At 38.8% G+C, this 23688-nt stretch overlaps 1 protein-coding gene across 8 annotated transcripts in view; it reads right to left on the bottom strand.

Annotated features, from left to right (window-relative positions):
* DTNA (dystrobrevin alpha) overlaps positions 1 to 23688 on the bottom strand; it is a 234015-nt gene that overhangs the window by 85886 nt on the left and 124441 nt on the right. For 6 of the 8 annotated variants that reach the window (XM_050330826.1, XM_050330818.1, XM_050330800.1 and 3 more), the window contains 2 exons: positions 14130 to 14197; positions 8279 to 8359 (listed from right to left, as the gene is read on the bottom strand). In XM_050330826.1, coding sequence (XP_050186783.1) covers positions 8279 to 8359; positions 14130 to 14196 — 148 coding nt within the window. In that variant the 5' untranslated portion in view covers position 14197. Of the gene's footprint in view, positions 1 to 8278; positions 8360 to 14129; positions 14215 to 23688 lie in introns of those variants that run through there. The other 2 variants (XM_050330809.1, XM_050330834.1) reach the window with 1 other exon arrangement.

Below are 23688 nucleotides of genomic sequence, written 5' to 3' on the forward strand. Positions count from 1 at the left end.
AGAAAAGTCCAGAAAAGAGATGCAGAGCTTCAAGACTAAACCTCTTAGGAACAAAGGACATGATCACCAAACACACTGATATCTGCTCCAAAGATGACTTGTTACTTTTCTCCCCCTTTTCACATAAATACGATGTCATAGGAAAAAAACCCCAACGAGAGAATGACCAACATGTGACTGGCATGAACTCACTCTGCTTAATACACTCTGATATGTTATGGAGGTGCTCCCATGATATCAGGGCAGGTCCTACAAAATACCCAAACAGCAGCCCAAGGAAAGAAGAGAAAGGCTCAAGCGTAGCAGAGGGATGGCTTGAAGAAAAGTTCTTGGAGCCAAGAGGATAACAGGAAAGGAGAGAGAGAGACAAGAGAATGAGGGCTGCAGAGAAATCAGAGGTAAAGCAAATGCCACAGACAATGACATGAAGCTGAAAAAGGGACAGGGAAATGATGAGGGAGACTAAAAAACACAGCTACAGACTGAGGGGAAAAACAAGAGGGTGAAAGAAGTAAAAGCTCTCACTTGAAGAACAATAAAATACAGTGATCCTGTAATTGCTAAGGTATTGGATTGTTTCTGTCAAACTATGTCTCCATATATTTTGCAATTTTTAGACTGTCTAAAAGATTACTAAGCTAACAGAAATTTATTTCCTTTTGTTTGAAGCATCTGTTAGGAGGACCAATGTGAATAGGATACAGAAACTTTATGCTTTGGGGTAACTAAGCCAAAGGCTGCCAGACAAAGGTGACTGATGCCTATTACCAGTAGCAGATGTTCAGAGACATAAGTGGAGAATGGAACAGACTGTCCAACCTTAAACTAGCATCAGGAAAACCATCAGAAATAGCACAGTGAATGGCAGTCTTCACAGAGTTCAGGAAGTCAGTAAGACATTTTCAGCTATGATTCAATCACAAAAGCTGTCTGCATCCAGGCAGGGCTGAGCCACCCATGTAGCAGAGGTCAGCATGTAGGTATACTTGGGATGTGACCTAGTCCAGGTGCCTGTCAACTTCTGACTCAAAGGAAGCCAATTCAGTCATTTTCATCTGTAAAGGACAAAATAATACTAGCTGACAATCCTCTGCAACTCCTCTTTTAACAGGAGCCACTTGGAATCATGAGTATGTTTGAAAAACCAATTTTTAAGCAAATGAAAATGTAAGAGTTTAAGGTAGGTATCTTTGTTTAGTTCACTCTTTTTGACATGAAAATTAATTGCAAGTATCTACTAATAGTTCTTGTCTCAACCATGTATGAGACAGACTTGCAGTGGTTGTCTTTACGAGCAAATACTCAGGGACATCTGAGATACCACAACCTTTTTACGTAACCACAGTACACTTCATGCTAACATTGGGGAAAAGGTTGAACAGCAGTCCCTCAATGAATATACCAAATATGTAGGTTATATGTCAGTTCTCTAACAGCTATTATGATCGTCAAGCATAATAACAAACTTTTACAGTTAAAAGAAAAAGAAAATCTGAACCCATTTTCAGGATATTTTGCTGTGAGGGAACAGTTACAGACTAAGGATTTGTCTGCAGGGAATATGCTAAATCAAGCCCTTTTGAACTTTTGATTAAATAATTGATGCATAATGCAGAATGTATAATATATGCATCCTTTCCCCATAGTTGCCTGGAAACCCATATGGAACAGTACTAGCAGTTCCAGGAGCATTTAGTCTCCGAGTCTCTGGTAAAGACAAAGGAACAAAAAAGTTTTAAAAATCATTAACTCCTCTCTCTTTCCATTCTTCAAGTACTGCAGGATACCAGAATTAGTAACTTACACAATGGTATCATGACTCCTGTAATATAGAGTGCTTTTTCTTTTTTTAAAGCTATATCTCTTGGAGCCATGTGAATAATGTAATTCACTCTAAGGGAACCTGTAAGATTTGGACTCTGTTAAAATAGAAAACAAAGAACACAACTAGTATTTCCAGCCTCTACCTCTATGTAATAATAATAAGCAGCTCATAGAATATCCCAGGTGGTCAACAGAGAAGAATAAAAATAAGAACTCAAAATGGTGATTTTTTTTTCCCCAGATTATAGGATTTTAAGGAAATTTCATACAAGACTGATCGCCGAGGGTTTAGAAGAATATGAGAATGCCACGATCCCAAACTCAAGGGGCAGATTGTTTCAAATTATGGCCAAGCAGACCTTTTGCACTTCTCAAGTAGGCAACACTGCTTGTCATTCAGTTTGATTGCTCTGCGACCCAGTCTAAATCTCTCTTGCACTTTATTGCTTCCAAGATAGAATGAAAAACATGATAAAACCCAGCAGTGAAAACAGAGCACTAACCATGGAAACCTACAGCGACGAAAGATAAAGTTATTTAATCAAAACAATTTTGTCATTATGAAAATTTGGTGTCTCTGTTTCTGATGGTCCTCCTGAGAGTGGGAAAAAAGAGAAGGGTAAGCACAAAATTGCATATACAGTCCTTGAGAAGTAAAAGGCAGGATGGTGACAATGAATGCATCCCTCCATGGTAGGGACCTTCATGGATACTCACACCTTTACACATTTCTTGTGCACTCCATTTCATGTTTGAGAAAATAAATACTCAGTGATTCAAAGGAAGAATGTCTTTATACTACACTGGCAAGAGGTCTCATTTAAGTAAAGAGAAGTAGTTATATGTTCCTAAATCAATCAGTCGTGTAAAGATGAAAGATCTGGTGGTTTAACATCAACAGGACAGACTGGAACACTTGTGTATATCTAGCCTTGTGTTTAGGGAACTCTTTTGGGTATGTAAGATGAGTGCAGATTTTGTCATGCAGAAGAGAAAGATGAACCTGGATCTCCTGTTGACTCCCTCAGTCCTTGGATAACACAAAGGTCACAGCACCATTTCCAGTGTGGAATCAAGACTTTCTTATCCTTTCCTTTTCCTACAACTAGCAGATGTTGTTACTTTTCATTTTTAGGTGAATGGCATGTTGAATGGCATGGGATAAAATGATATTTTAGGTGTCAGCCTAGTATAGAAAAAATAAAATCAAACCCCAAACCCTAGTAATTTCATCTAGGCTTAATCAAAAAAGTTTTCAAAAAGTGCTTGCCATCTTGATGGGGGCCAGTAGCTCATACAGTCTGATCTCATAATTTCATACACAAATCGTCAGTTTCTAGGACAAAAGCATTTTCAGTAGCATCCTGTAGCATTACAGGAGGTATAATAGTACAGAGAATAAAGACCTTTAAGAAAAGCATAATGTATTTACAATAACTGTCATTCATTTTCAGTAGAAAATTAATATATTTCAGAAGGGGAGAAATTAATTCTAACTTAAAATAAATGTAAAAAGGCAGATCAGATCATGGAGGAACCCAAAAGCATGTATGGAAATTAAACTGACGTGCCTACATGCCTCAGCTGTGACTACTTAAGCCCAGAGGAGGTAGGATGAAGATCAGATGGAGGTGGAGGACGCTGCCTTGAACACACAGAAGGTTTTCATCATAGTCATGTCAGCTGCACTCTCTATATAGCTGTACTACAACTTGAATAGGCTGAAAGAATTAAAAAAATTTAAAAATCACACACACTAAGCAACAGTGAAGGGAGAAACAAAGACACCAAAACCCCAAGGTGTTGAGATTAAACTGTCAGGGAAACAAGCTCCCTTCTTGTCTGCCTTAATTAAGGCACATATTACTGTCACCAGCACAGCTTTTGATTCACACTTGCAACTGCCAATGATTTATTCTGATTTAGGGAAAACAACAAAATTTGCTTTTGCAGCCAGAGTCGCAGAATAATCTCACAACACATTCAGGATAGGTTAGATGTTAGGAAGAAATTCTTTACAGAGAGGGTGATCAGGCATTGGAACGGCCTGCCCAGAGAGGTGGTGGATTCACCATCCCTGGAAGTTTTTAAAAAGAGATTGGACATGGCCCTTAGTGCCATGATATAGTAATTAGAGTTGGATCAGGGGTTGGACTTGATGATCTTGGAGGTCTTTTCCAACCCAATCTATTCTATGATTCTATCAAGGACAGCAGTAGTTTTCCAGCCATGCAGTTCTGTGTTAGTGAGAGATGTTTACCGGTATAATGGTTTTGATTATGATACAATGTTATGTCCTACTCCTGCTGTCACCATAGCCCAGAGAGAATTTACATATGAACATGGTATTTCATCTCAGTTTGTTAATAAATTCACTGAAAACCCAATATTAAAATAAATCAACTGCACAATGATCACTGGGGATAACTACAAATTGTACTTTTTGGTGGTTCCCGAATGCTGGTGAATGTCAAGAGATATATCCAACTGCTGTCACTGGTCCTTTGTGCCTTGTTTTAGGAAAGCCTATAGTGCTTCTGTGTCTGGATGTCATGGATAAACAGCTGCAAATGAACCTTGTCAAGATGGCATTTTCCTGGTGGAAACGGGAGCTGAGTGTCAGCAGGTATGGTGAGAATCTACACTGGGTGCTCCAAAACCTGCTCTGATGCACTGGAGGTGAAGTGAAGGACAATATCCTAACATTAGACTTGGTCGGAGCTATATTGGTTCATAGGGTTTTCAAGTTCTCTGACTGTTTCAGACCTCACAGTGCTCACCTCTAGCTCTCCCTCCTTGATTCTTGAAGTGTACACTATTTAGGACCAGCTTTAAAGCACATTTAGAAAATTTGGAAGATAAAGTCAATTATTACCATTTCGTACAATTTGTACAGTACAGACCATGTTTGATCAGGTCTTCTTCCTATCTGCTTTTATTACCCCAAATAATGAAATTTAACCTCAAATTGTTAGGGTGCTACTATTTCCAAGACTATATCCAACACCATCATCCAGTAAAGCTGCCAGTCAGCTCACACACTCCTGGCTTTACAATCAGAGATCTCAAGATGACATAACCAGCAGTGTTTTCTCCAGGGTCCACCTGTCCATGACTATGATTTCTGCATTCAGAATTTTGTGGGTCTCCTGCTCTGGGGATTTTTGTCACATGTTGCATCCCACATTTGGGCACTTATGAGATTCAGAGGTGTGCCAACAATAATTTGTAAATGTTACTGTTATTTATTTGTAGAGTTAATTTAGGCAAATAGGAATGCTTAAATTTGCAGTAATTATTCTTTGAAAGATAACATCATAGCTTTTTCAAATTTATCTACTTATTTTCTGAGTTCTTAAGAAGAATTTCTTGCTTTTCTGAAGAATGAGGTTGACTGGATTAAATTATATCCTGTTTGACAAATAATTGCAGTGACTGGTAATGATTTTTCACACTTTGATGATTGTATTTAAACTGTTTGCTTTAAAATGCTCAGAAAGACTTTTATAAAAGAAATACTTTTCAGAGAGTACTTTCCCTAAAGTTTTATATAATTATCAGAAAGACATGTATTTGCAATTTTGAAGACTGTTGGCTAAATATCTACAAAGCAGTCTTTATCTTATGAAAATGAAATAATTCCAGAGCAATTAATTTGATCAACAGTGTTAGTACTCAAAGTGCAACATTTGTTAGTGTTATTCTGGTAAATAGTGGTAAACTGTCACATTCTTTATAATTTTTATCCAAATAGTTTAACTAGTTTCAGGAGAAACACTCTTAGAATATGAAATCACTTCTACCTATTGCACCCAGCCTGCTGCTGAAGGTTTCAGCAAAAAGAATTTTTGCACTGAGAATAATTCACAAAGGGAGGCCAGGAGTTGAACCTGTGTCTGTGTCTGCACTAAAGACAGCAGAAACAAACAGTGCACTGTGTGTGATAAGTGTAGCTGCCTCTCAAGTGAAATCCCATGACTGTCTATGCTAATGAGCACCTTCGGGTAAAAAAGATGGTGCTAATGAAACCTTTGCTCTGCTTTCCTTGGAACAAACACTTCTGGCACTCAAAGCAGCTCTCTGTTTCCATCCTCTTACACCTTCAGCCTTTAGCCAAGAGCAGCTTTCTGCAATTTGTCAAATTAGCTCTTTGAAAGAACCCCTCAAATACACTCTTTCCAAGCAATTTTTCCCTAGTAAGTCTGGGCCAGTGTGCCAGGGTAGAGTAGAAGAGCACAGCTCAAAGAATGGAGCAGAACCGTCTTTGAGCTTTGTCTTATTATATTCTACTGTAAACGAAGCAGCTCAGATGCAGCAGAAAGGTTATTTTTTCCATGTCCCCTTTTTTTTTTTCCTCATGAACTTGCTATTGGGTGGTTCATGATGATGATTTCTGTAAGGGAAAAAACCCACAACAGTAGCTGACATGAGCCAGAGGTCTAATATTAACCATTTCAAGGGCATTCTCAGTTCAGTGGTTCTATGTTTAAAAGCTCTTTCTTGGACAGCCATTGCTTGAATAGTTGTCAGCTGAATGAATTCCCATGGATAAGATAAAGCCATCCGGAAGAGCAGCAGTGTACCCAAAACAATCAGGGGAAAACTTTACTTGACAGTGAAAAGATGCAATTCAGCCCTTCCACAGTAATTGGCATTATTTCTTAATTGCACAGAATTTAATTATTAGGATTATAAGTTTGTCCTTTTTTTTTTTTTTCCTTCAAAAGAGGTTGATACAGTATAAATCTGGAAACAAGACCAGCAAATAGCTTCTCCTAGGCTATCAGTGGCGACCAGAAGGCAAGTCCTGTCCATGAGTGACTTGGCACAAGCTGGCAAACTGAAGAGCATCTGTACTGACTTTTTATGAAGAGAACCAACAGTTCCACAAAAGCAGATCAGTGTTGATAAATAAGAGGCACAAAGTTAAGATTAACAACCAGTATTTTTAGCCAGCCAGCCACTCCCAACAATGAGACTATTGTTAGCCCTTAGGTTTTTTCACTTGCTTTGCATACAGACTTCGCTATCACTGTCAACTTAATTAGATACTTTTGTCACCTCAGACTATTGTATTATGTTACCATGAAAATAAAGTGAAACTGTCATCCTCCTAAAAAAGATTTATATTTATTTATATAGTTTATATAATTATAAATATATATATTTATATATATTTATAAATATTTATTTTTAAAAAAACAACTGAATGCGACATAATAGTGTCTTTCAACGTGTTTGCTCCTGAATGGGAGAAGTCAGCTGCTGGGCAGGTACTAAAGCCCCCCTGGGTTTTGCATCTGGCAGCCAGCTTACAATGTGATTCTAATCCTTCAATTAATACTTCAGCTAACCACCTATGAAAAATATGAGAAGTGTGCTACAGAAGTGATCAAACAATCAGCTCTGTGGCTAATAACACAGTAAATACTTCCAAAATCTTTTCCATCACAACTTGTCCTCTCCAGCATGTTTGGACGGCATAAGCTAAGCATTTCTGTAACGCAGACACATGTAACCCCAAAACCAGGAACTCTCTCCAGGGGGGTTAATCTCTATCTGCAGTGAGCATTTCTTAACACATTTACCACTGTGCTGAAGCACAAGCATAGCCATGTTGCCATCCTAGTCCAGAAGACTAAAACCCATTTGTTTTCTCTGTGTTAGTCCTCTCTCTACTGCTACTACTGACAAGAGTTCCCCTGGCTAGGATTTCTTCTTTTTTAACTTGGTGTGGAAAGGTCTGGTAAAACACGTAAATCCAAACCTACCCTTCTACGTATTTGCATACTATTTTGAATGGAGAAGAAAGGATACACTCCATTACAGATTTTATATGTGTTTCCTCTTTAAAGTTTACAACGCGTGACTGCTAATAGAAACTGCAGCTGTAAAAGAAGACTGAATCTCAGAAGAAAAGTTTAAAAAGTCACTAATCAACTCAGAAATTTCTCAACAATAAAACTAGAAGGAGGATGACAGACACACAGAGATTACAAGCAGGTTCACCCTCTCAGAAAAGCAGTGTCTAGCTGGCCTTGTGGGGAAAAAAAGGATCTGACTGACACTGCACTTACTTTGCTGCACCCCAAATAGACGATGACTGGAATGACCACTTCTTCTCATGGAGCTGCTATAAAAGCATTTAATTTGCAGGATCTGGCAAGAATACCCAATTTTACAAGAAAAATGAAGAATGTACTTAACATACTTATTAATTAAAGCTGTGTCCTGCATCCTGACCCACCCTTCTATGACTCAATCACTGGCATGTTTAAGGCCAAGTTCCTCATATAAATAGGTTAGTATTTAAAATCTGCCCAGGCCCTCTGCTTAGAGCCTTTCCAACGCCGTATCAAACAGTCCCTGTTTGTCAGTGATGTGAAGGACAGTCTAGGGAGTGCAGGGGAAGGCTTATAACAACAGTAGGTCAAAGAAGTGCTGGCATACTTACAGTTGCATTTCTTCTGAACAAATCTAAGCTTGCATGCTGTTCGGTAGGTGGACAAACGAATGCGATCCAGATCCTGAGCCCCTAGTGGAAGAGAATAACGGTGACATTTGTGTGGAATATGACCTGTGCGTATCTTTGCTAGCAGGGAAGCCAGAGAACAAAGAGGACACATGAGCTGACTCTGTTTAACAATTTTCAAGGCTCTCTCCTTCGCAGAGAGAGTAGAGAGGAGTGAGGAATGAGAAGGGGAATGTCAGGAGCTACAGTGTTAAAAGACTTTTATAAAGGAAGGCAGTGAAATAGTCAGCCCACTGTGTCTGTCACTTTGAAGAACAATCTGGCCAAGCTGCAGGCTAAAAGACACACTGGCCAGGCTCCAACAGCTCCAACAGGGAAAACCTCAGTCTAATTTTAATATTTAACAAAAAAGCTCAAAACAAGTATCTTTAGCTGACATGCCAGATCAGAACAACGTATTGCCAGCAAACCAAATCAGAAGAAATACCATGCCATAACACAAAGGCTCATGGCAATCTGCAGAAGGGGGTAAAATAATGCAAAGGGTGCAAGGACTTCCTCCATTTAGTAGAGGTTTATTCTCTGCAAGGGAAAACTCAAGCTCTCTGCATCACTCATAGTTTGGCCCTGCCTGCTGCAACTTAAATATCTGGTAATATTTCCAAAAGCATCTGTCCAGGAGATGGGTACAAACTTGTTGGTAGCTACCTCACAGACAACCACAACACAGAGGGATCAGGATGGGGGCAGAACCTGGCAGAATGTCCAAAAGACACATCCAAACAAGGTAGAGTCAGGATGTAAAAGAAGTGGAGTGGAATATGCTCCTGCTTTTACACAAGCTTCCTAAATGCTCTCTTTAAGATTCTTCTTGACACAATTCGACTCAGCTGCATTGTTGTACATATGGCCATGTCGGCATCTGTAGCAGGATGCTCTGCCTAAGTGGGGGTAAAACAGCTCGAACTTTCCCCTATTTGCAAAGTTACCAGTGATAGATGGAGAAGGGGGATCACGCTGCTTTTGGTTGTTGAAGAATGCTGAGAGCAGCCTGACTCCACAGTCCCAAAATTAAACATTCTGAGGACATGAAAAACAGTGTCTCCTGACAGAAACTGACACTGTTGGGGATGTGGCAAACAAAGTTCCTGATAAAGGAAGCAACAAGTGATCAGAACTGATAACTTATCTTAAGTTGCTGAGCTGGCACAGGTAGCCTAGAAACATTTGACTGACAGCCAATCACTTCGTAATACAAAAGCTCAGTCTCACTTTTTAATGGCAGGAACTTCTAACATATTCATTTTCAAGATGTGTGTGAAGATTCATCCCTGCAGGGGGGGGATGCATCAAGATTACTCCTTGAGGCCAAGTGAAAGAGATTTGCCCACGGTTGTTGGTATGGCTGAGTAACAATCTCTACTTACTAACTATTAAGCTAGCTTTGAAACTATTTATTTAACAGTGCACTATATTAATAGTTATAACTATCTATACTGTATGGTAAACAATTTTGATTAAAGTATTTTAGTCTAATTATTATCCCTGTAATCAATTTAAATAAATATTTATTTTATTCCCATAAATTTATTTGTTTTGCCATCCTTAATCCTGCAGGACAAAGTTATATAAAGGTTCAATTACACCTATATAATCCTTTAGACATAAGCCATTGCCTAAATCTGGGGCTAGCATTGGATCCAGCTGTACCCAGATGCCTCCCTGAGAAGGAGATTAGAAAGTGAGGGGGTCCTTTCTGCACCTTGTGACTCAGCAAAAGGGCTTCCCTGATAAGCCTTGTCCAAAGCTTCCATTCTGCCTGTTACAGCATTGTTCACCCACACCTTCATAAACAATCTGTCATCCTTTGGACTCAAATTTTTCAACTGTGCTCTGACCTACAAGATGAAAATGAGAATGATACTCTCCCCCTCTCCCCAGATTCTGCTCTTTTCCTGACCAGATTCTCCCATAGCATCTTCCCAGGGCTCCCAGCTGCTCCCTTTTGCCAGTTAGCTGTCTTAACATCATCTGCTCCTGGGAGAAATTACCCTTAACTACTTACCATCAGGTCAGGGAAGTATTTTTGTGCTTTATTGTTAAAGTTATACAGGGTTTTCTCTTCTCCATTAGTATCTCACTGACAGCTTTTGGAAAATTTCTTTACGGGTATAGGGGAAGATGGTGCTTGCAACACTAAGACTTTCCTTTTTAATAGGACAGATGAGTAAAATGCATATAACTTTCTCCCTCTTAACTTTAGTGAAAGCTACTATAAAGTTTCCAAAGCTCCTTTATAAAACTTCAGCCTTTTAACAAGATTTAAAGAGTCAAAGCAAAGTGAGACTCCGGCTCATTGACTTTTTGAAGCTGCAATATTAATCCTAAATAAATTAATTTGTAGGCAGTAACGTAGCGCTTCTTTTTTTTTCTTTTTTTTTTAAACTATTTGCACACACTATGGGTGGTATTATTTTGATACTATTTGGGGAGTAACGCTGCTGATAAATCCCTGGAACTGACAATTAAATTCTATCACGATTCACATTTTGCCACAGTCAGGGATCTATTTGCTAAATAACTTCTGTAGAGAAGTGACATCACTTACATGGAGAGCCCTGAAAAACAAGCGGAAAGACACGTGGGACTGAGCATGGCAAACGAGACACTGAATTTGTCACTTCCCCACAGTATTGTCAGTGGCCTCTCCTTCCTCCTGCCCGCAGGCAGTGCTTCACTCTGTATTCTTTGAATATGATCATGTCATGTAACACTGTTTGCAGTTTGCAAAAAATAACAAAGGGAAACACTGCAAGCTTTGGCTGTTGTTTTCTTGCTGGATAATATGTGATGGCAGCACAACAGTGATGTACATCTTGAACTCTTCCTCAGTGTGGATATACTGGAGCATGTCAGGTAAGACTAAGATTAACTATTGATGCCCCAGTAGGGTAGTTTGAGTTGTAAGACACAATTCAAGCCTTAACCACTGGACTCTACAGAAGATGATAATGATTATGGTGCTAATTCACAAAGGTTTTTAATTCAGAACTAGAAAGGTGCCTCTTCTGAATGAAAGTAAACAAAAAAGTTGAACTGAACCTCTCAAAATACAAGGAACATTGCAGTGGTCCAAATTTAAAGTCAGAAAGTCAGAGTCAAATCCTTCTGTTCCTCGTTCAGGACAAATTACCCACTTAAAAAGGCAGAAAAAGTTGAATTTTTTTCTTTTTTTATTATTTTCCCCCCCTGTCTTGTGTAGTCTGGAACATGACCCACTTTCTAAAAGCATAGTGGGGGTTTAATCACAGTCTTGCAGATATAACTGCAAGAGCCTAAAAAATGGAAAAGGCCTTTACATTATGAGTTTTCTTCCTCTGATATTGGCAGGTTGTGAGTTTTAACTTTTTACCATATGCTTATGTCTGTCACAATGTTAAGAAACTTCACATGGCCCACAGTATGTAGGACATTTGGAGCACACAATTTTTGTTAAACATGTTAAAGTGTGGGCTTGCACACAGATGAGGGCACCTGAATGCAACCCCAGGGTGGACTTCTGTTTCAGTGAAGCACAACCTTTACACATAGAGGAATTCAAGGGACTCTCAAAATGCAAAGTTCAGAGTTTTATGAATATGGACATTTCTTTGCCTAAAATACATTTAGTTTTTCACAAAGACTTAATATTTTTCCCTCTTTTTACCTAGCTGGAACAGTGGAGGGATGGAGGCAGGCAAACAGAAAAGGGAAGCACATGTGAGATAACCCAGACTCAAGTAAATATGTCAAAATACTAAAATGTGTAAGAAAAAGTAGTAGAGTATCACTATTCATGTACAGTATGGGAAAATAGTCCTTCCTCTGCCTCCCACTGCTGATTTTTGCAACACTTCCTTAACTCCTGCAAAACAACCCAACATCAAAGCAGCCTTCAAAACTGTGGGAACAAACCATAAATCCTTACAGCAGTGTCTTAAGCATTTCAAAGTAACTGAAGTTAATGGTAGTTGTGCCATTGATTTCAGCTGATAAAAGTTCAGATCCCCTCTATAATTTTAATTAAAACTATTGTTTGTTCTCATAATGGACAAATCCATTTTTTATTCTGACCAAAGAACATCCCTTTCCTCCACTGGTCCAAGAAGTTGTACACAAGAGACAAGTGAATCAGAATATCCTGAGCTGGAAGGGATGCACAAGAATCATCGAGTCCAACTCCTGGCCCTGCACAGGATAACCCAAAAAATCACACCACATGCCTGAGAGCATTGTCCAAATGCTTCTTGAACTCTGTCAGGCTTGGTGCTGTGACCACTTTCCCGGGGAGCCTGTTCCAATGCCCAGTGCTCTGGTTGAAGAACCTCTTGTTACTATTCAAGCTAGATCTTCCCTGACACAGCTTCATTCCACTCCCTCAGGTCCTGTCACTGGTCACCAGAGAGATCAGAAAGGAATACTCATTTGAGTTACAACAGAAAGCCAGCTCTGTAGGATTTTAAAGTAATTAAAGGGCACAACAGAGCTAGTTGACACAGTGGAATGGGACAAGACAGTTCTCAGTAGGCCATCCCGAGCACATCCAATTCACCAGCACAGACCTGGCCTTTCCGCATGCACAGTAACTCAAGTCCCAGTAATGCTCATCTGAAGTCTCCCACCAAAGATGAGGGAGGTCCCATGTCATTGTTTCTACGCTGAAGGGGACAAACAATAGGAAGCTTAGTAATTACAGACAAAACTCTGGTAAATCTAGTGACAGGGTGACAGTCTCAAGACTTCACATGTAATAGAATTTCCTTGAGAAATGGTGCACGGGTCATAAGAGAAACAAGAGATGACTGTCAGGAGAAGTGCAGGAGCATTGTTGGTATAGTACATCCCTCACACACTATTCTGAAGGGAGCATGGAGTAAAAAATGTGCTGAAGTGGGGTATGAAATACATGAGTCCCTGTACTGTGTCTGGCTGGGATGCAGTTAACTTTCTTTATAGCAGTCTGCTGGTGCTGTGTTTTAGATCTGTGGCTAAAAAAGTGTTGATAACACACTGCTGTTTTAGCTATTGCTGAATAGTTCTTGCACAGCACCCAGGCTCTTTTTTCCCCTACTGTGTCCCCTCCCAGAGTTGCCTGGGGATGGGCAAGAAGTTGGAAGGGGACATAGCAAGAACAGATGGCCCCACCTGGTCAAGAGTACAGTCCATACCAAATAATGTCACGCTCAACCATAAAACTGGGGTAGGGAAAGATGGGGATGGGGAGTTTTGTCTTCCAAGGTAGACACTGCCTGATGACTAGCTGTTGATCAGTGTGCTTTTGGGAGGTGGTGAGTGACCACCTTTGCATCACTTTTTCTGGAGTTTTGTGATTTTTTCCTTCCCTGTCATTTAATCAACTGTCTTTATCTCAGCTCACAAGTTTGCTTGCTTTTGCTCTCCCTATATTCTTTCCCATCCCGCTGGGGGCTGGCTGGGGATTGAGCAACTGTTCATGTGGGTCCTTAGTGGTTGGCAAGGGTCAACCCACTACAGATACCCCCAGTAAAAGATGTAGACTTTTGGAGACCTTTATCCCTCTTCATTGCTACCTGTGTACTGCAGCATCTTTGTCTCAAGAAGCTACTGACTAAAATAATACCATCTAAAAATCTGATGTAGAAAATCCCTGTTTCCTATTTGGCCAAATCAGCCCATTTTCAAGCAGTTTTGGTCTCACAATATTAAATCATTTGTGTAATGGAGATTTGAGGTGGAAAGCTTGCATAGATTTTACTGACACTGCATAGCAACTGGCTTGGTCTATCACAGCAAAACATTTCTAGGAAGTACTTACGCATTTCTGCAAACAGCTGCCTTCTTTCTGCCATGGTATTTCCTCTTTTCCCACAATCTTCAATCATTCTGGAAGACAAAATCATGTGAAAACATTAAGTATTACTCCCAGAATGAACATATGTACATAAGCATCCAAAATCGATCCTGAAGAACCTTTGAGGTTGATCGGTGGTCCACGTGTACCCAATGCCTTCTGCCAGCCTCTCTGGGGCGTGCTTTGTGAAGAACCTGGTCCCCAAATTGTCCTCCATTCCCTAGACTCTGCTTTCCAGCATTTGTTCCACCCCCCGCCCCTCTCTCCCAAAGGCAGTGTTCAGTTTTTCTGCTTGATGTAACTAACTGGCTTACATAACACAAGCTCTGAAATTCATTTTACGTTTTCTTAAATAACGAATCTTCAGTTTAAATTATGTAAGAGAGAAAAAATCATAAAAGATTTGGATATTATTTTGTAGTTTAGAAAATTACTTTCTAGCCAATTCTGGGTGGAGGAGACAAAAAAAAATCCCAAACAACAGCAACTAAATCTGTACTCCACAACAAAATACCCTCCATTTACTCAAGCAAACATGCTCCAAATATTCATTCAAATTCAAGACCAATATCTGCTAATTAAATGACTTTCAGAAAAATGCTCATAAGAAAGAATATATTTTCCTTCAGTTTTCAGATATAAAAATATTCTGAATATTTTGAAGAGCACTACTGCTGGATGAAGCATAGAGAAATGAGACAGCTTTCTTGACAGCCAGCATTCAAACCATAAAAGACTAAAGCCTTCAGAGTAAAGATAAACATCTATAGCAGCACTAGTGTCAGCATCACCACTTCCTATGGGTAATCACTCTGGCGAACCAATATCCCTTCCTCCCTGCCAAGTCTGGTGAGGGCTTCTGACCCACATTTTAATCTACATCCTCATATCAACCGACTGTGTAAAATAACATCAGACTACCTGGATTATAAAGGAGATGCTCTGTAGAAGCCTGCAATCAAAAATATTGCACCACATCCCATAGCAAACCCCCACATGTATTCAACAGGAAGGATAAAAGTACTGGATGCTTAAGTGTACCATCACCAAAGAACTCAAGACAGAAAACCAGCTTCTTTTGATTTCTCAAAGAAAGAAAGGAAATCACATAAGAGGTGTTTTGCTGTGTGCGGGTTTTTTTCCCTTTCAAAATGCACTGTTCAAATGAAGTGGTGGGACATTATAATTGCTTTTTCCAAATAGCCTATTCAGTGCTCAGAGTACTGATAAAGACTCTGCTAAAGTGCTATCTATGGTGGACATTTTGTGATGCGAGCAGCAGTCCCACTAGGAAGGGGACAAAGGGTATGGCTGCAGCCTCTTTTCAGGGATATTCAAGTTCGCCCTTATGCTCTCATTTGTCCAGGAGTGATAGGGACGTGTGTAGCATGGCATTAAGTCTGAACTAACACATCCTGCCTTTCTGCAGAGGCAACAGCTCTCAGTACAGTGCTTTACAGAGGTGGTCCCACAGCCTCTGATCTGGAGGTAGCTGGTGTCTTGCTATCTTGGAGGTGTCAGGGAAGACTCACACCTACCTGCTAAACAAAATAAACATCAAGATATGCCAGACCCAACCAGCATCCTAATTAGACAGTAAGAAGTAATACATTTTTTACATGAATCAGCCTTAAATCTCTGCCCATAAAAAATTAAAAATAATGTAATTTCATTAACCCCAGCTTGAGTTCCCTGCTCCTTTCTGTTTCCAATGGAACTCTTAGTAGGTGTCAAGTTTGCCATGGTAAATGACCAGATCTTGTAAGAAAGTTGGGTTAATAAAGTTCTTTGAAAAGATTGTATCTTTTACCAGGCAGGGCAGTTGAATGAATACTTCAGGGCAAATACAATTTCAGACACTGATTATTTGTAGAGTTGGTCACAGGCCATCATAATTTTCTATACAACAATGTGCAGCTTGTTTTCAGACTGTATACGACTCATATTATTTGACTCAGATTGGGTTAGTTTGATTTTGACACAAAGATTACATCCTCTTCTTTCAGTTTCTTGATACAATTTACACTTAAAACTTACAGATTTTTCTCTATTTAATAATTTGGTGTTTTCATTTCACCACTGTTCTCCATCAGTCATGAAACAATCACTGTCTCACAGCGATTGCCACAAACTTAATTGAAAACTTTATCAAAAGCAACTTTATTTTCACTTCCCTCATACTGCCATCTGGAGAAAAATATTCCTTAGCTATTGCTTTTAGATATCTACAGAGCATCCACCGGAAAGTGGCTCACCTGTGACCTTATTCACCATGCAGAAGAATTTTTCCATTCAAAATTAAGTAAACAATGTATTTTTCAAATCATGTAAATTGTACAGCAACTTCTCCACTTCCTTCAGAGAGCCCATTCCTAAAGTGTCCTTTCAGTGGGGTGAAAAAATCTTTAACTGGTTTTCTCTTTTTTGCACCTCATCTTCCCTTTACTTTCACTGTTTTTATCTTCCTTTATAAAAATGTTCCCTGGACCTGATCATCATTTTTCAGGATGTCCCATTGTCTTCTGAAATTGAATCACCCTTTTCACTGCTGGGGTTTATGAGGATTACCAGGCCTGACAAATAACTTTATATTTATAAACACACAACTCAGGCTTCCTTGGAGGGGGAAGAAACTTGGTATTTATATTTTTAAGACTCTTCTGGCACTAGATATTTTTTCAGATTTTCAAATAGCCTTCATCCCAAATGACAAAACTAAAATCTTCCGCAACACAGTAAATGCCATTAAGCTAATCAGAACATTAGGGTGGCAGTATTTCCAGATAGATACCTTCTATTCCTCCTTCACACCTTTTTCTGATAGAAGAAAAATAAGAGATGATGCTCATCAGCATTGTTACTTTCGAGTCACCATTGACAAGAATTCACTCAACCATGTCTTCCAAGCTTTTCACGCGCATTTTTAACTCCAGAATGTGCTACAGCCCAGGCTCAGCTAACGCTGTTGGTCATGGCACTGAGCATCTCCCTTTCCAGCCTTGTTTCCTGTGACCCAGCTCTTTAACTCATATTACAGAGACTCACACTTTGAGCCTGGGATGCGTTCAGCTCAGTCCCTGGGGCTGGCCCAGAGCATAATTGACTACAGTCATGTTCCAAAATTTTTCATTTTGCTCCTAGCACGTCAAGTCACAGGAAAAAAAGTACAACTTGTTCTACAGGGGAAAAGAGCAAATCACAAAGCAAACTTTAAAGAAACAGAATAATTTACCAGAGATGTAATTTTGAAAAATAGTAATTAATGTATACTTTTCTCATAGTAGGGACTAGATTATATTTGTCTTCTGTGGATCCCTTCCACTATCTTTTTCCCTTTGCTTTTCTCCCCAGGAAATAGCTCCTCCATTTCAGGTAAGGAGAACACCTAGTGTGCATCTAATTAAAATTCTTGTCATGAGCTAATTAGTAAGGTACCAATTAGCATGGTATTAAGGCTTCAATATATTACAGACATTCCAGAGCAGAAATCATTCCAAGCATAAGGTTTCCAGCATCTGAAAAAGATACCATGAGTGTTTCATTTTTACCCATGTTTCAAGCTGAAAACTTAGAATATTAGCTGTTCTAGACAGAAAAGAATAAATAAAGGAAACATGTAGTTTGATTGGAACTATTTTGACTGCAATTTCATCTTCATGCTTATCATGTGTCAGAAGCATAGTTGGTCTATTTTTTAATATACGTTTTTGGTTTATAAAATCTGGGAGGGAATATCATATAATATACATAAGGTGAGAACTAAAAACTTTATTTTTCATTCTTTTGCTGTTCTACTGCTTGGATTATGAGTACTGTTAATAATCTCTCTCACACATAAATATTTTTCATGTTTTAGCATTTATAGGGTAAATAATATATTTTATTAAACCCTGTTTTATGTCATTCTTCTCACGAACAGTATATTTCCAGTATGTTGCCATTTCTTGAGCTATCTCTGAGTAAGATAAAAAGAATGCCTGCTACAATTAAATCACTAGTTCCAAAATAACAATCTCTCCTGGTTTCAGCTGAGATAGAGTTAATTTTCTTCTTAGGAGCTGGTACAGTGCTGTGTTTTGGATTTAGTATGAGAATCATATTCTTAACGCACTGATGATTTAGTTGATGCTAAACAGTGCTTACCCTAAGTCAAGGACTTTTCAGTTTGCCATGCTCTGCCAGTGAGCAGGTGCACAAAGGGCTGGAAGGCAGCATGGTCAGGACCCAAATTGGCCAAAGGGATGTCCCATACTACAGAGCATCATGCTCAGTATATAAACTAAAGGGAATTGGCCAGGAGGTGCCGATCACTTCTTGGGGATAGAACAGGCATTGATCAGCAGGTGGTGAACAACTGTATTGGGCATCACTTATTCACCTCGTGCTGTATTCCTCTCTCTCTCTCTCATTATTATTAGTATTATTATTACTATTATTATTACATTTTGCTTTGTTTCAATTATTAATCTGTTCTTATCTCAACCCACGAGTTTCACTTGTTTTTTCTGATTTTCCCTACCACTAGGGGTGGTGGTGGGGGAATAAGCAAGCAGTTGTGTAGGACTTAGTTACTAGCTGGGATTAAATTTAGTTACCAGCTGGGATGACACCACCAAAAGAAGCAATTGCTTGTATACCTGGAGAAGGTGCTCCCCTGAGGAAAATTCCATACCCTTCCCAGGAGACTGTCAGAAATTGCTGACCTAACATGCGCACACACAATTTGATGGTTCAGAGAAAAGCCACTCCATTAACACTTCCACAAATCCCTATCCCATTTGTCTGTGACAGATGAAGTGCCCCAGGGAGGCAGGATGCATGCCAGTGAGGAAAACTGTCCACTGAAATTGATTAATTCTGGCATGAAAAATTTATCCAGTCCCATGTGATGGTTGTGACGCAGCCGCGTGTTTGACAAAAGAGGCTCCGAATCCTGGCCAGTGACGCTTCTGACAGTCTTTCACACTGGATAAAAGTTGTTTATTCCATCGAAGCAGGCACAGAGGAAAAAGAGGAACACACTTGTCTCTGCCTCAGTCTCGTCCAGTTGAGCTTACTGGGGCTCTGAAGCTCTTGGGAGCGTTTTGGGATGCAACTTCTAGACAGAGATTTTGCACGACAAGACTGGTAAACCCAACAGTGAGTATCTTGACATACCACCATTAGTTAGGAAGTATCAACCAGGATCAAGCATCCTTTATCTGAGCAGTCTGCAGTTCCCTAGTGAGGAAATCTTTAACTCCTGATATAGAGAGCTTTTGGTTTTTTTTCTTACACGAAATGTCAAATGTTAGATATTCACTTTGGTATTCCTGGGAATTAGAAACATTAGGATGCAGAGAAATGGACTGGTTTCTCAGTGGCTATTTTTTATGCTGTTGACAAATCTGATGCTATTTTCTATGCAGCTGGTCAATATTGAAAGCCAACTTCGAGCAGACAGCAGCCCCATTTTTCAGTGGCACAGGATTCTTGTCTGCCATTCCTTGGGAAAGTTTAATCAAAATGCCCTCCATACACAACAAATTGCTATTTCTTTTCAGGATTTACCAGCATCAGAAATTTAGATTTATGAAAATGAAAGAGCGTGCTACGGTCTAGCTTACAGTGACTTTATGAGGAACTCAAAAGCTGTAGTCAGCAGCTAGGATTGGAGTGCTGTTCATGCAGGACTCGTATGAGAGAGAAGATTTTCTGTAGACTTTTTTTTCTCTTCTCCCATTTTCTCCAAATTCAGCCCTCTTAGGTAGATACTGCTCAGCTAGCTAGAAGAGCTATGCCTGCTTATTTCAAAGTGAATTTGGACTGAAGAACAGAGAGTTAAAAGAGACAGTGAGTGCCAGATAAAACCATATTTGTGAAGCTGCCAACCTCAGCAATCCTTGTAGTTAATAATGAGGATCATGAAGGGCCATTTCAGAGCCCTGTTCCTCTTAATGGATTTATTGGTGCCTTATGAATGTCTTGTTCCACATGTTTTAATGAAGCAGATCCCTAATAGGTCTCTCTCAGCCTTACATTCCAGGACTAATCTTTGGCACTGTAATAACATTGGTCAACGCTCTTTCCTGAGGCTGGGTATAATTGCATCACACTTACAGTGTGTGCTTGTGTTTTATCTAGACGAGCTTCTTACAGTGGAGAGGAAAACAAAAGCTGCTGCTAAGTTCATCTCCGACATTTCCAGCAAGACAGACTCTTCTTATTTTTGTCATATTTCAGAAATTTAATATTAGGGGAAAAAATATCTCTGGATTTACTCCTTTAGTGAAATTTGCCTTTTGTTTTTAACATATGTTAAAAAACATATGTTTTCCAACATATTTTTCATCAGCTCCCCTTTTGGGAGCTTCGTATCCTTAGTGGGACACTGTCAAAAATGCCTAATAAGGCACTCACTGCAACTCGTTTTCATTATGCACAGTCTTCAAGGAAGTTTGAACGCTACGCAAATCTTATCTGTGAGGTCTAAAAAACAAGTGTGAAGGGATTCACTAATAAAAATACCCAAAAACCTAAATGGTAATTTGGGGACAGAAAGCATGAGAGTCAAAAGAGACTAATTTCATATTAATACCATATAGGATCAGCATTCTACCAGAGGATGCCATGACAAAGGAATTATCAGTACTTTTCCATATACACTAGACATTATCAAGTTTAGGAATTAAAAATGTTACTAACTAGGCCAAAATATATATCAAAATCCTTATTTTTCTGCTTTTCATGGGTACTTGTACAGTATAATTTTCTGCTTTTCTCTGCAACATGACGAACTTCCCTTAGAGAATCGTACTATTCCAGACATAAAAGACATTTAACAAAATGCAAAAAAACAAGTACTCAAGACTTAAAATATATATGTGAAACTTTAAAAAGCTGTCTTACAGGCATTGCTTAGATAAATTTTTCAGGTCACGCTCTTTTTGAATCAGCCTTCCTTCCTGACACTACAAGAAAGTACTCTATTGGATGAAATATGGAAAGAAAACTAATGTTTCATCCTTTGAGAATATAAAATCATCCAATCAAATAATTTTGGTCATCCCAAAAAACTTTTTTCTAGTTAACTGGTACAGATTCAGACACAGCTTTTCAAAGTTCTATTCAAATGCTATGATAAAATTATATTTTGTCTAAGTTTTATTACATATTTTAAAACAAATACAGAAGATACTGACTTCCTTTACACTCATGCATGACATTTCAGAGCCTTAATTCAGTTGAGGGGTAGTTAGACATAACCTCCACTAATAGTAATTTATTTTTTGTTACACTCAAAACACGTTCCAGAAAAAGAAGAAACCCCCAAAACTCACACAGAGAACCTGATGATATACAACACCAAATCTGCTTGTCTGATGTGTTAACACTTTTATGGAGTTTTGCCATGCCCTCATTTTGGAGCTGGATTTCACCCAAATGGTAGTTTTTCCTCCAAAACAGGTTTCACTAAAATTATTTTTCTAAAACCCAAGATCAATAAAGAACTGATGACCTTTTAACACTCAAATTTGCAACTCTACTTCTTTCAGTTGTTTAGGCAAGGAATAATTCATACAGAAAACTGTAATGAAACGCAAGGGATAAAAACTTATAAGAACTTTCTCACAGGAAGCATTTAATTGATACTCTGATACTTTGGTAGTCTGGTCCTCTCTCTGGTCTTTTTATTTGCCATTGTAGAGGCACAAAGGAGGTCGCAGGATTTCAAATATAATTAAAATCCTACTTAGTCAAAAGGATCTTTCAGTTCTTTTTGTGCTGCCGTAATTAAACCCAAATTCATTTGAGTAAGCTGTCAGTGATACAACTGTGTTAGGAATCATTTCCTGGCTTCTGCCAATTTTTATAATACAAGTTGTCAGTTTTTGTAAATATGAATGTGATGATTATTTGCTGTAGGGCAGTAGGTACTTTCATCTCCTTGGAATTATAAAAACAACTAAATAAATCAAATGGCGGCTGCAGGAGAAGAGACATTCACGGGTAATTGAAATTATTGAGACCCTTTGCATGTATTGTGAAAATCTCACTAATATTGAGTACTGTGAGTAGTCAAACAAATTAGTTAATAGAGAGGTGGTTGGCTTTTGTCATCTTACCTGATGAAAAGTTTTGGCACCCAAACAATTAATGGAAGAGCCATTGATTCAGAGAAGTTGAAAAAAGCCTTATCAGACATGAAGAGTTTTCCATTATTCAACTGACAATCAAGAAAAACTTAAACATTTTCATCCTTATGTCTGAAGTAGACCCCTTTGGGGTTTTTTCACTTTTCAATTTTCTGAAATACTATAACAAATAAATTTATAGAAAAAAGTATTAACTATAGTTAAACACAGCTGAAAAAAAAGAATCTTTAAAAACTATTCCATGGAAATCCAAGCCTCTCCAGATCTAAATGCTGGAAAGGTGGAAAATGAATTACAAATGAAAGATGAGACACTCATGAAATTGTTCATATGTACTCTTTCGTAGTGGTAGCTATTAATTTGTCTGGAAGTTCAGCGAGAGCGGGCACTAGGACAGAAGAATGGCACTAGGATGGGAATTAACACATTTAGGAGCATTTCTGAGTGAAGTATATATCTTCTGAGACAAAGAAAGCTTTGATTACTGAGTCTCTATGAATCTCATGCAGAGAGAAATCAGATCCTCAATGGAAGTAGGAGCAGCCTAAAGGCCAATCTAATTAATATCTCAAGAAGGCACATTTAGCAATTAGGTGCTGTCAGGGAATAAAGAAATGTGAGATTTTTCTCTTTTTTACCTGGCCATATCCCTTCTGTGAGTGGTCTGATGACTTGGGAAAGTGGTACAACTTGATCACTCTGGTAATTGAATTCAGCTGAAGATTCTTTTAAAGCAGATGTCAACTTCTTCCTTTTAATTCTGTTTTCAAGCACCAAATCTCATTAAAGGACACACATCTATGTCTCTAATTTTGTGGTGTAAAAAGAAGTTCCACGTGTATTGTTAAAACGATTTCACTAGGCAGCCTTAGCTATAATAATCCAGTCCTCAGAATATTCAGTTAAGATACTAACTCTTCCAAAGTCAGAATGATTAAAATCAGTTTCTGTACATTTTTGTTCCATAACTGCCTGCCTGCATGAATAACCACACAAGTAGTACAGCAGTACACTTATTATATACAGTAGAAACAGAACAGCTAGGCTAGCAGTACCACGTGATACTAGAAGAAACAGCAAAGAAAACAGCAATGAGATGCCTAAATTTGTAAAACATTAAGTGACAAGAAATTAGAGGTCAATACAACAATTTCTGAGTCTTCTAGTGGTGAATGCACAGGACAGGCAAAGTCAGAAGGGCTCCAGTTCAACAAAAGCGTTCTTTAATCTGTCCTTATCCTGCAAAGCCTATACACACACACACACACACTGAACTCAAAGCACATGCTTGAATTCAGTTGTGCTGACTGAGTACTGAGCTGAAGAAAATGGACTGCTGAACCAGGCTCAAAGGTTTTCTCCTTAGTCCTTAATAAACATCTAACAAA

The sequence above is a fragment of the Myiozetetes cayanensis genome, unplaced genomic scaffold (genome assembly GCF_022539395.1).
Source record: "Myiozetetes cayanensis isolate MyiCay16 unplaced genomic scaffold, myiCay2020 scf1, whole genome shotgun sequence".
In the NCBI taxonomy this organism is placed as follows: Eukaryota; Metazoa; Chordata; class Aves; order Passeriformes; family Tyrannidae; genus Myiozetetes; species Myiozetetes cayanensis.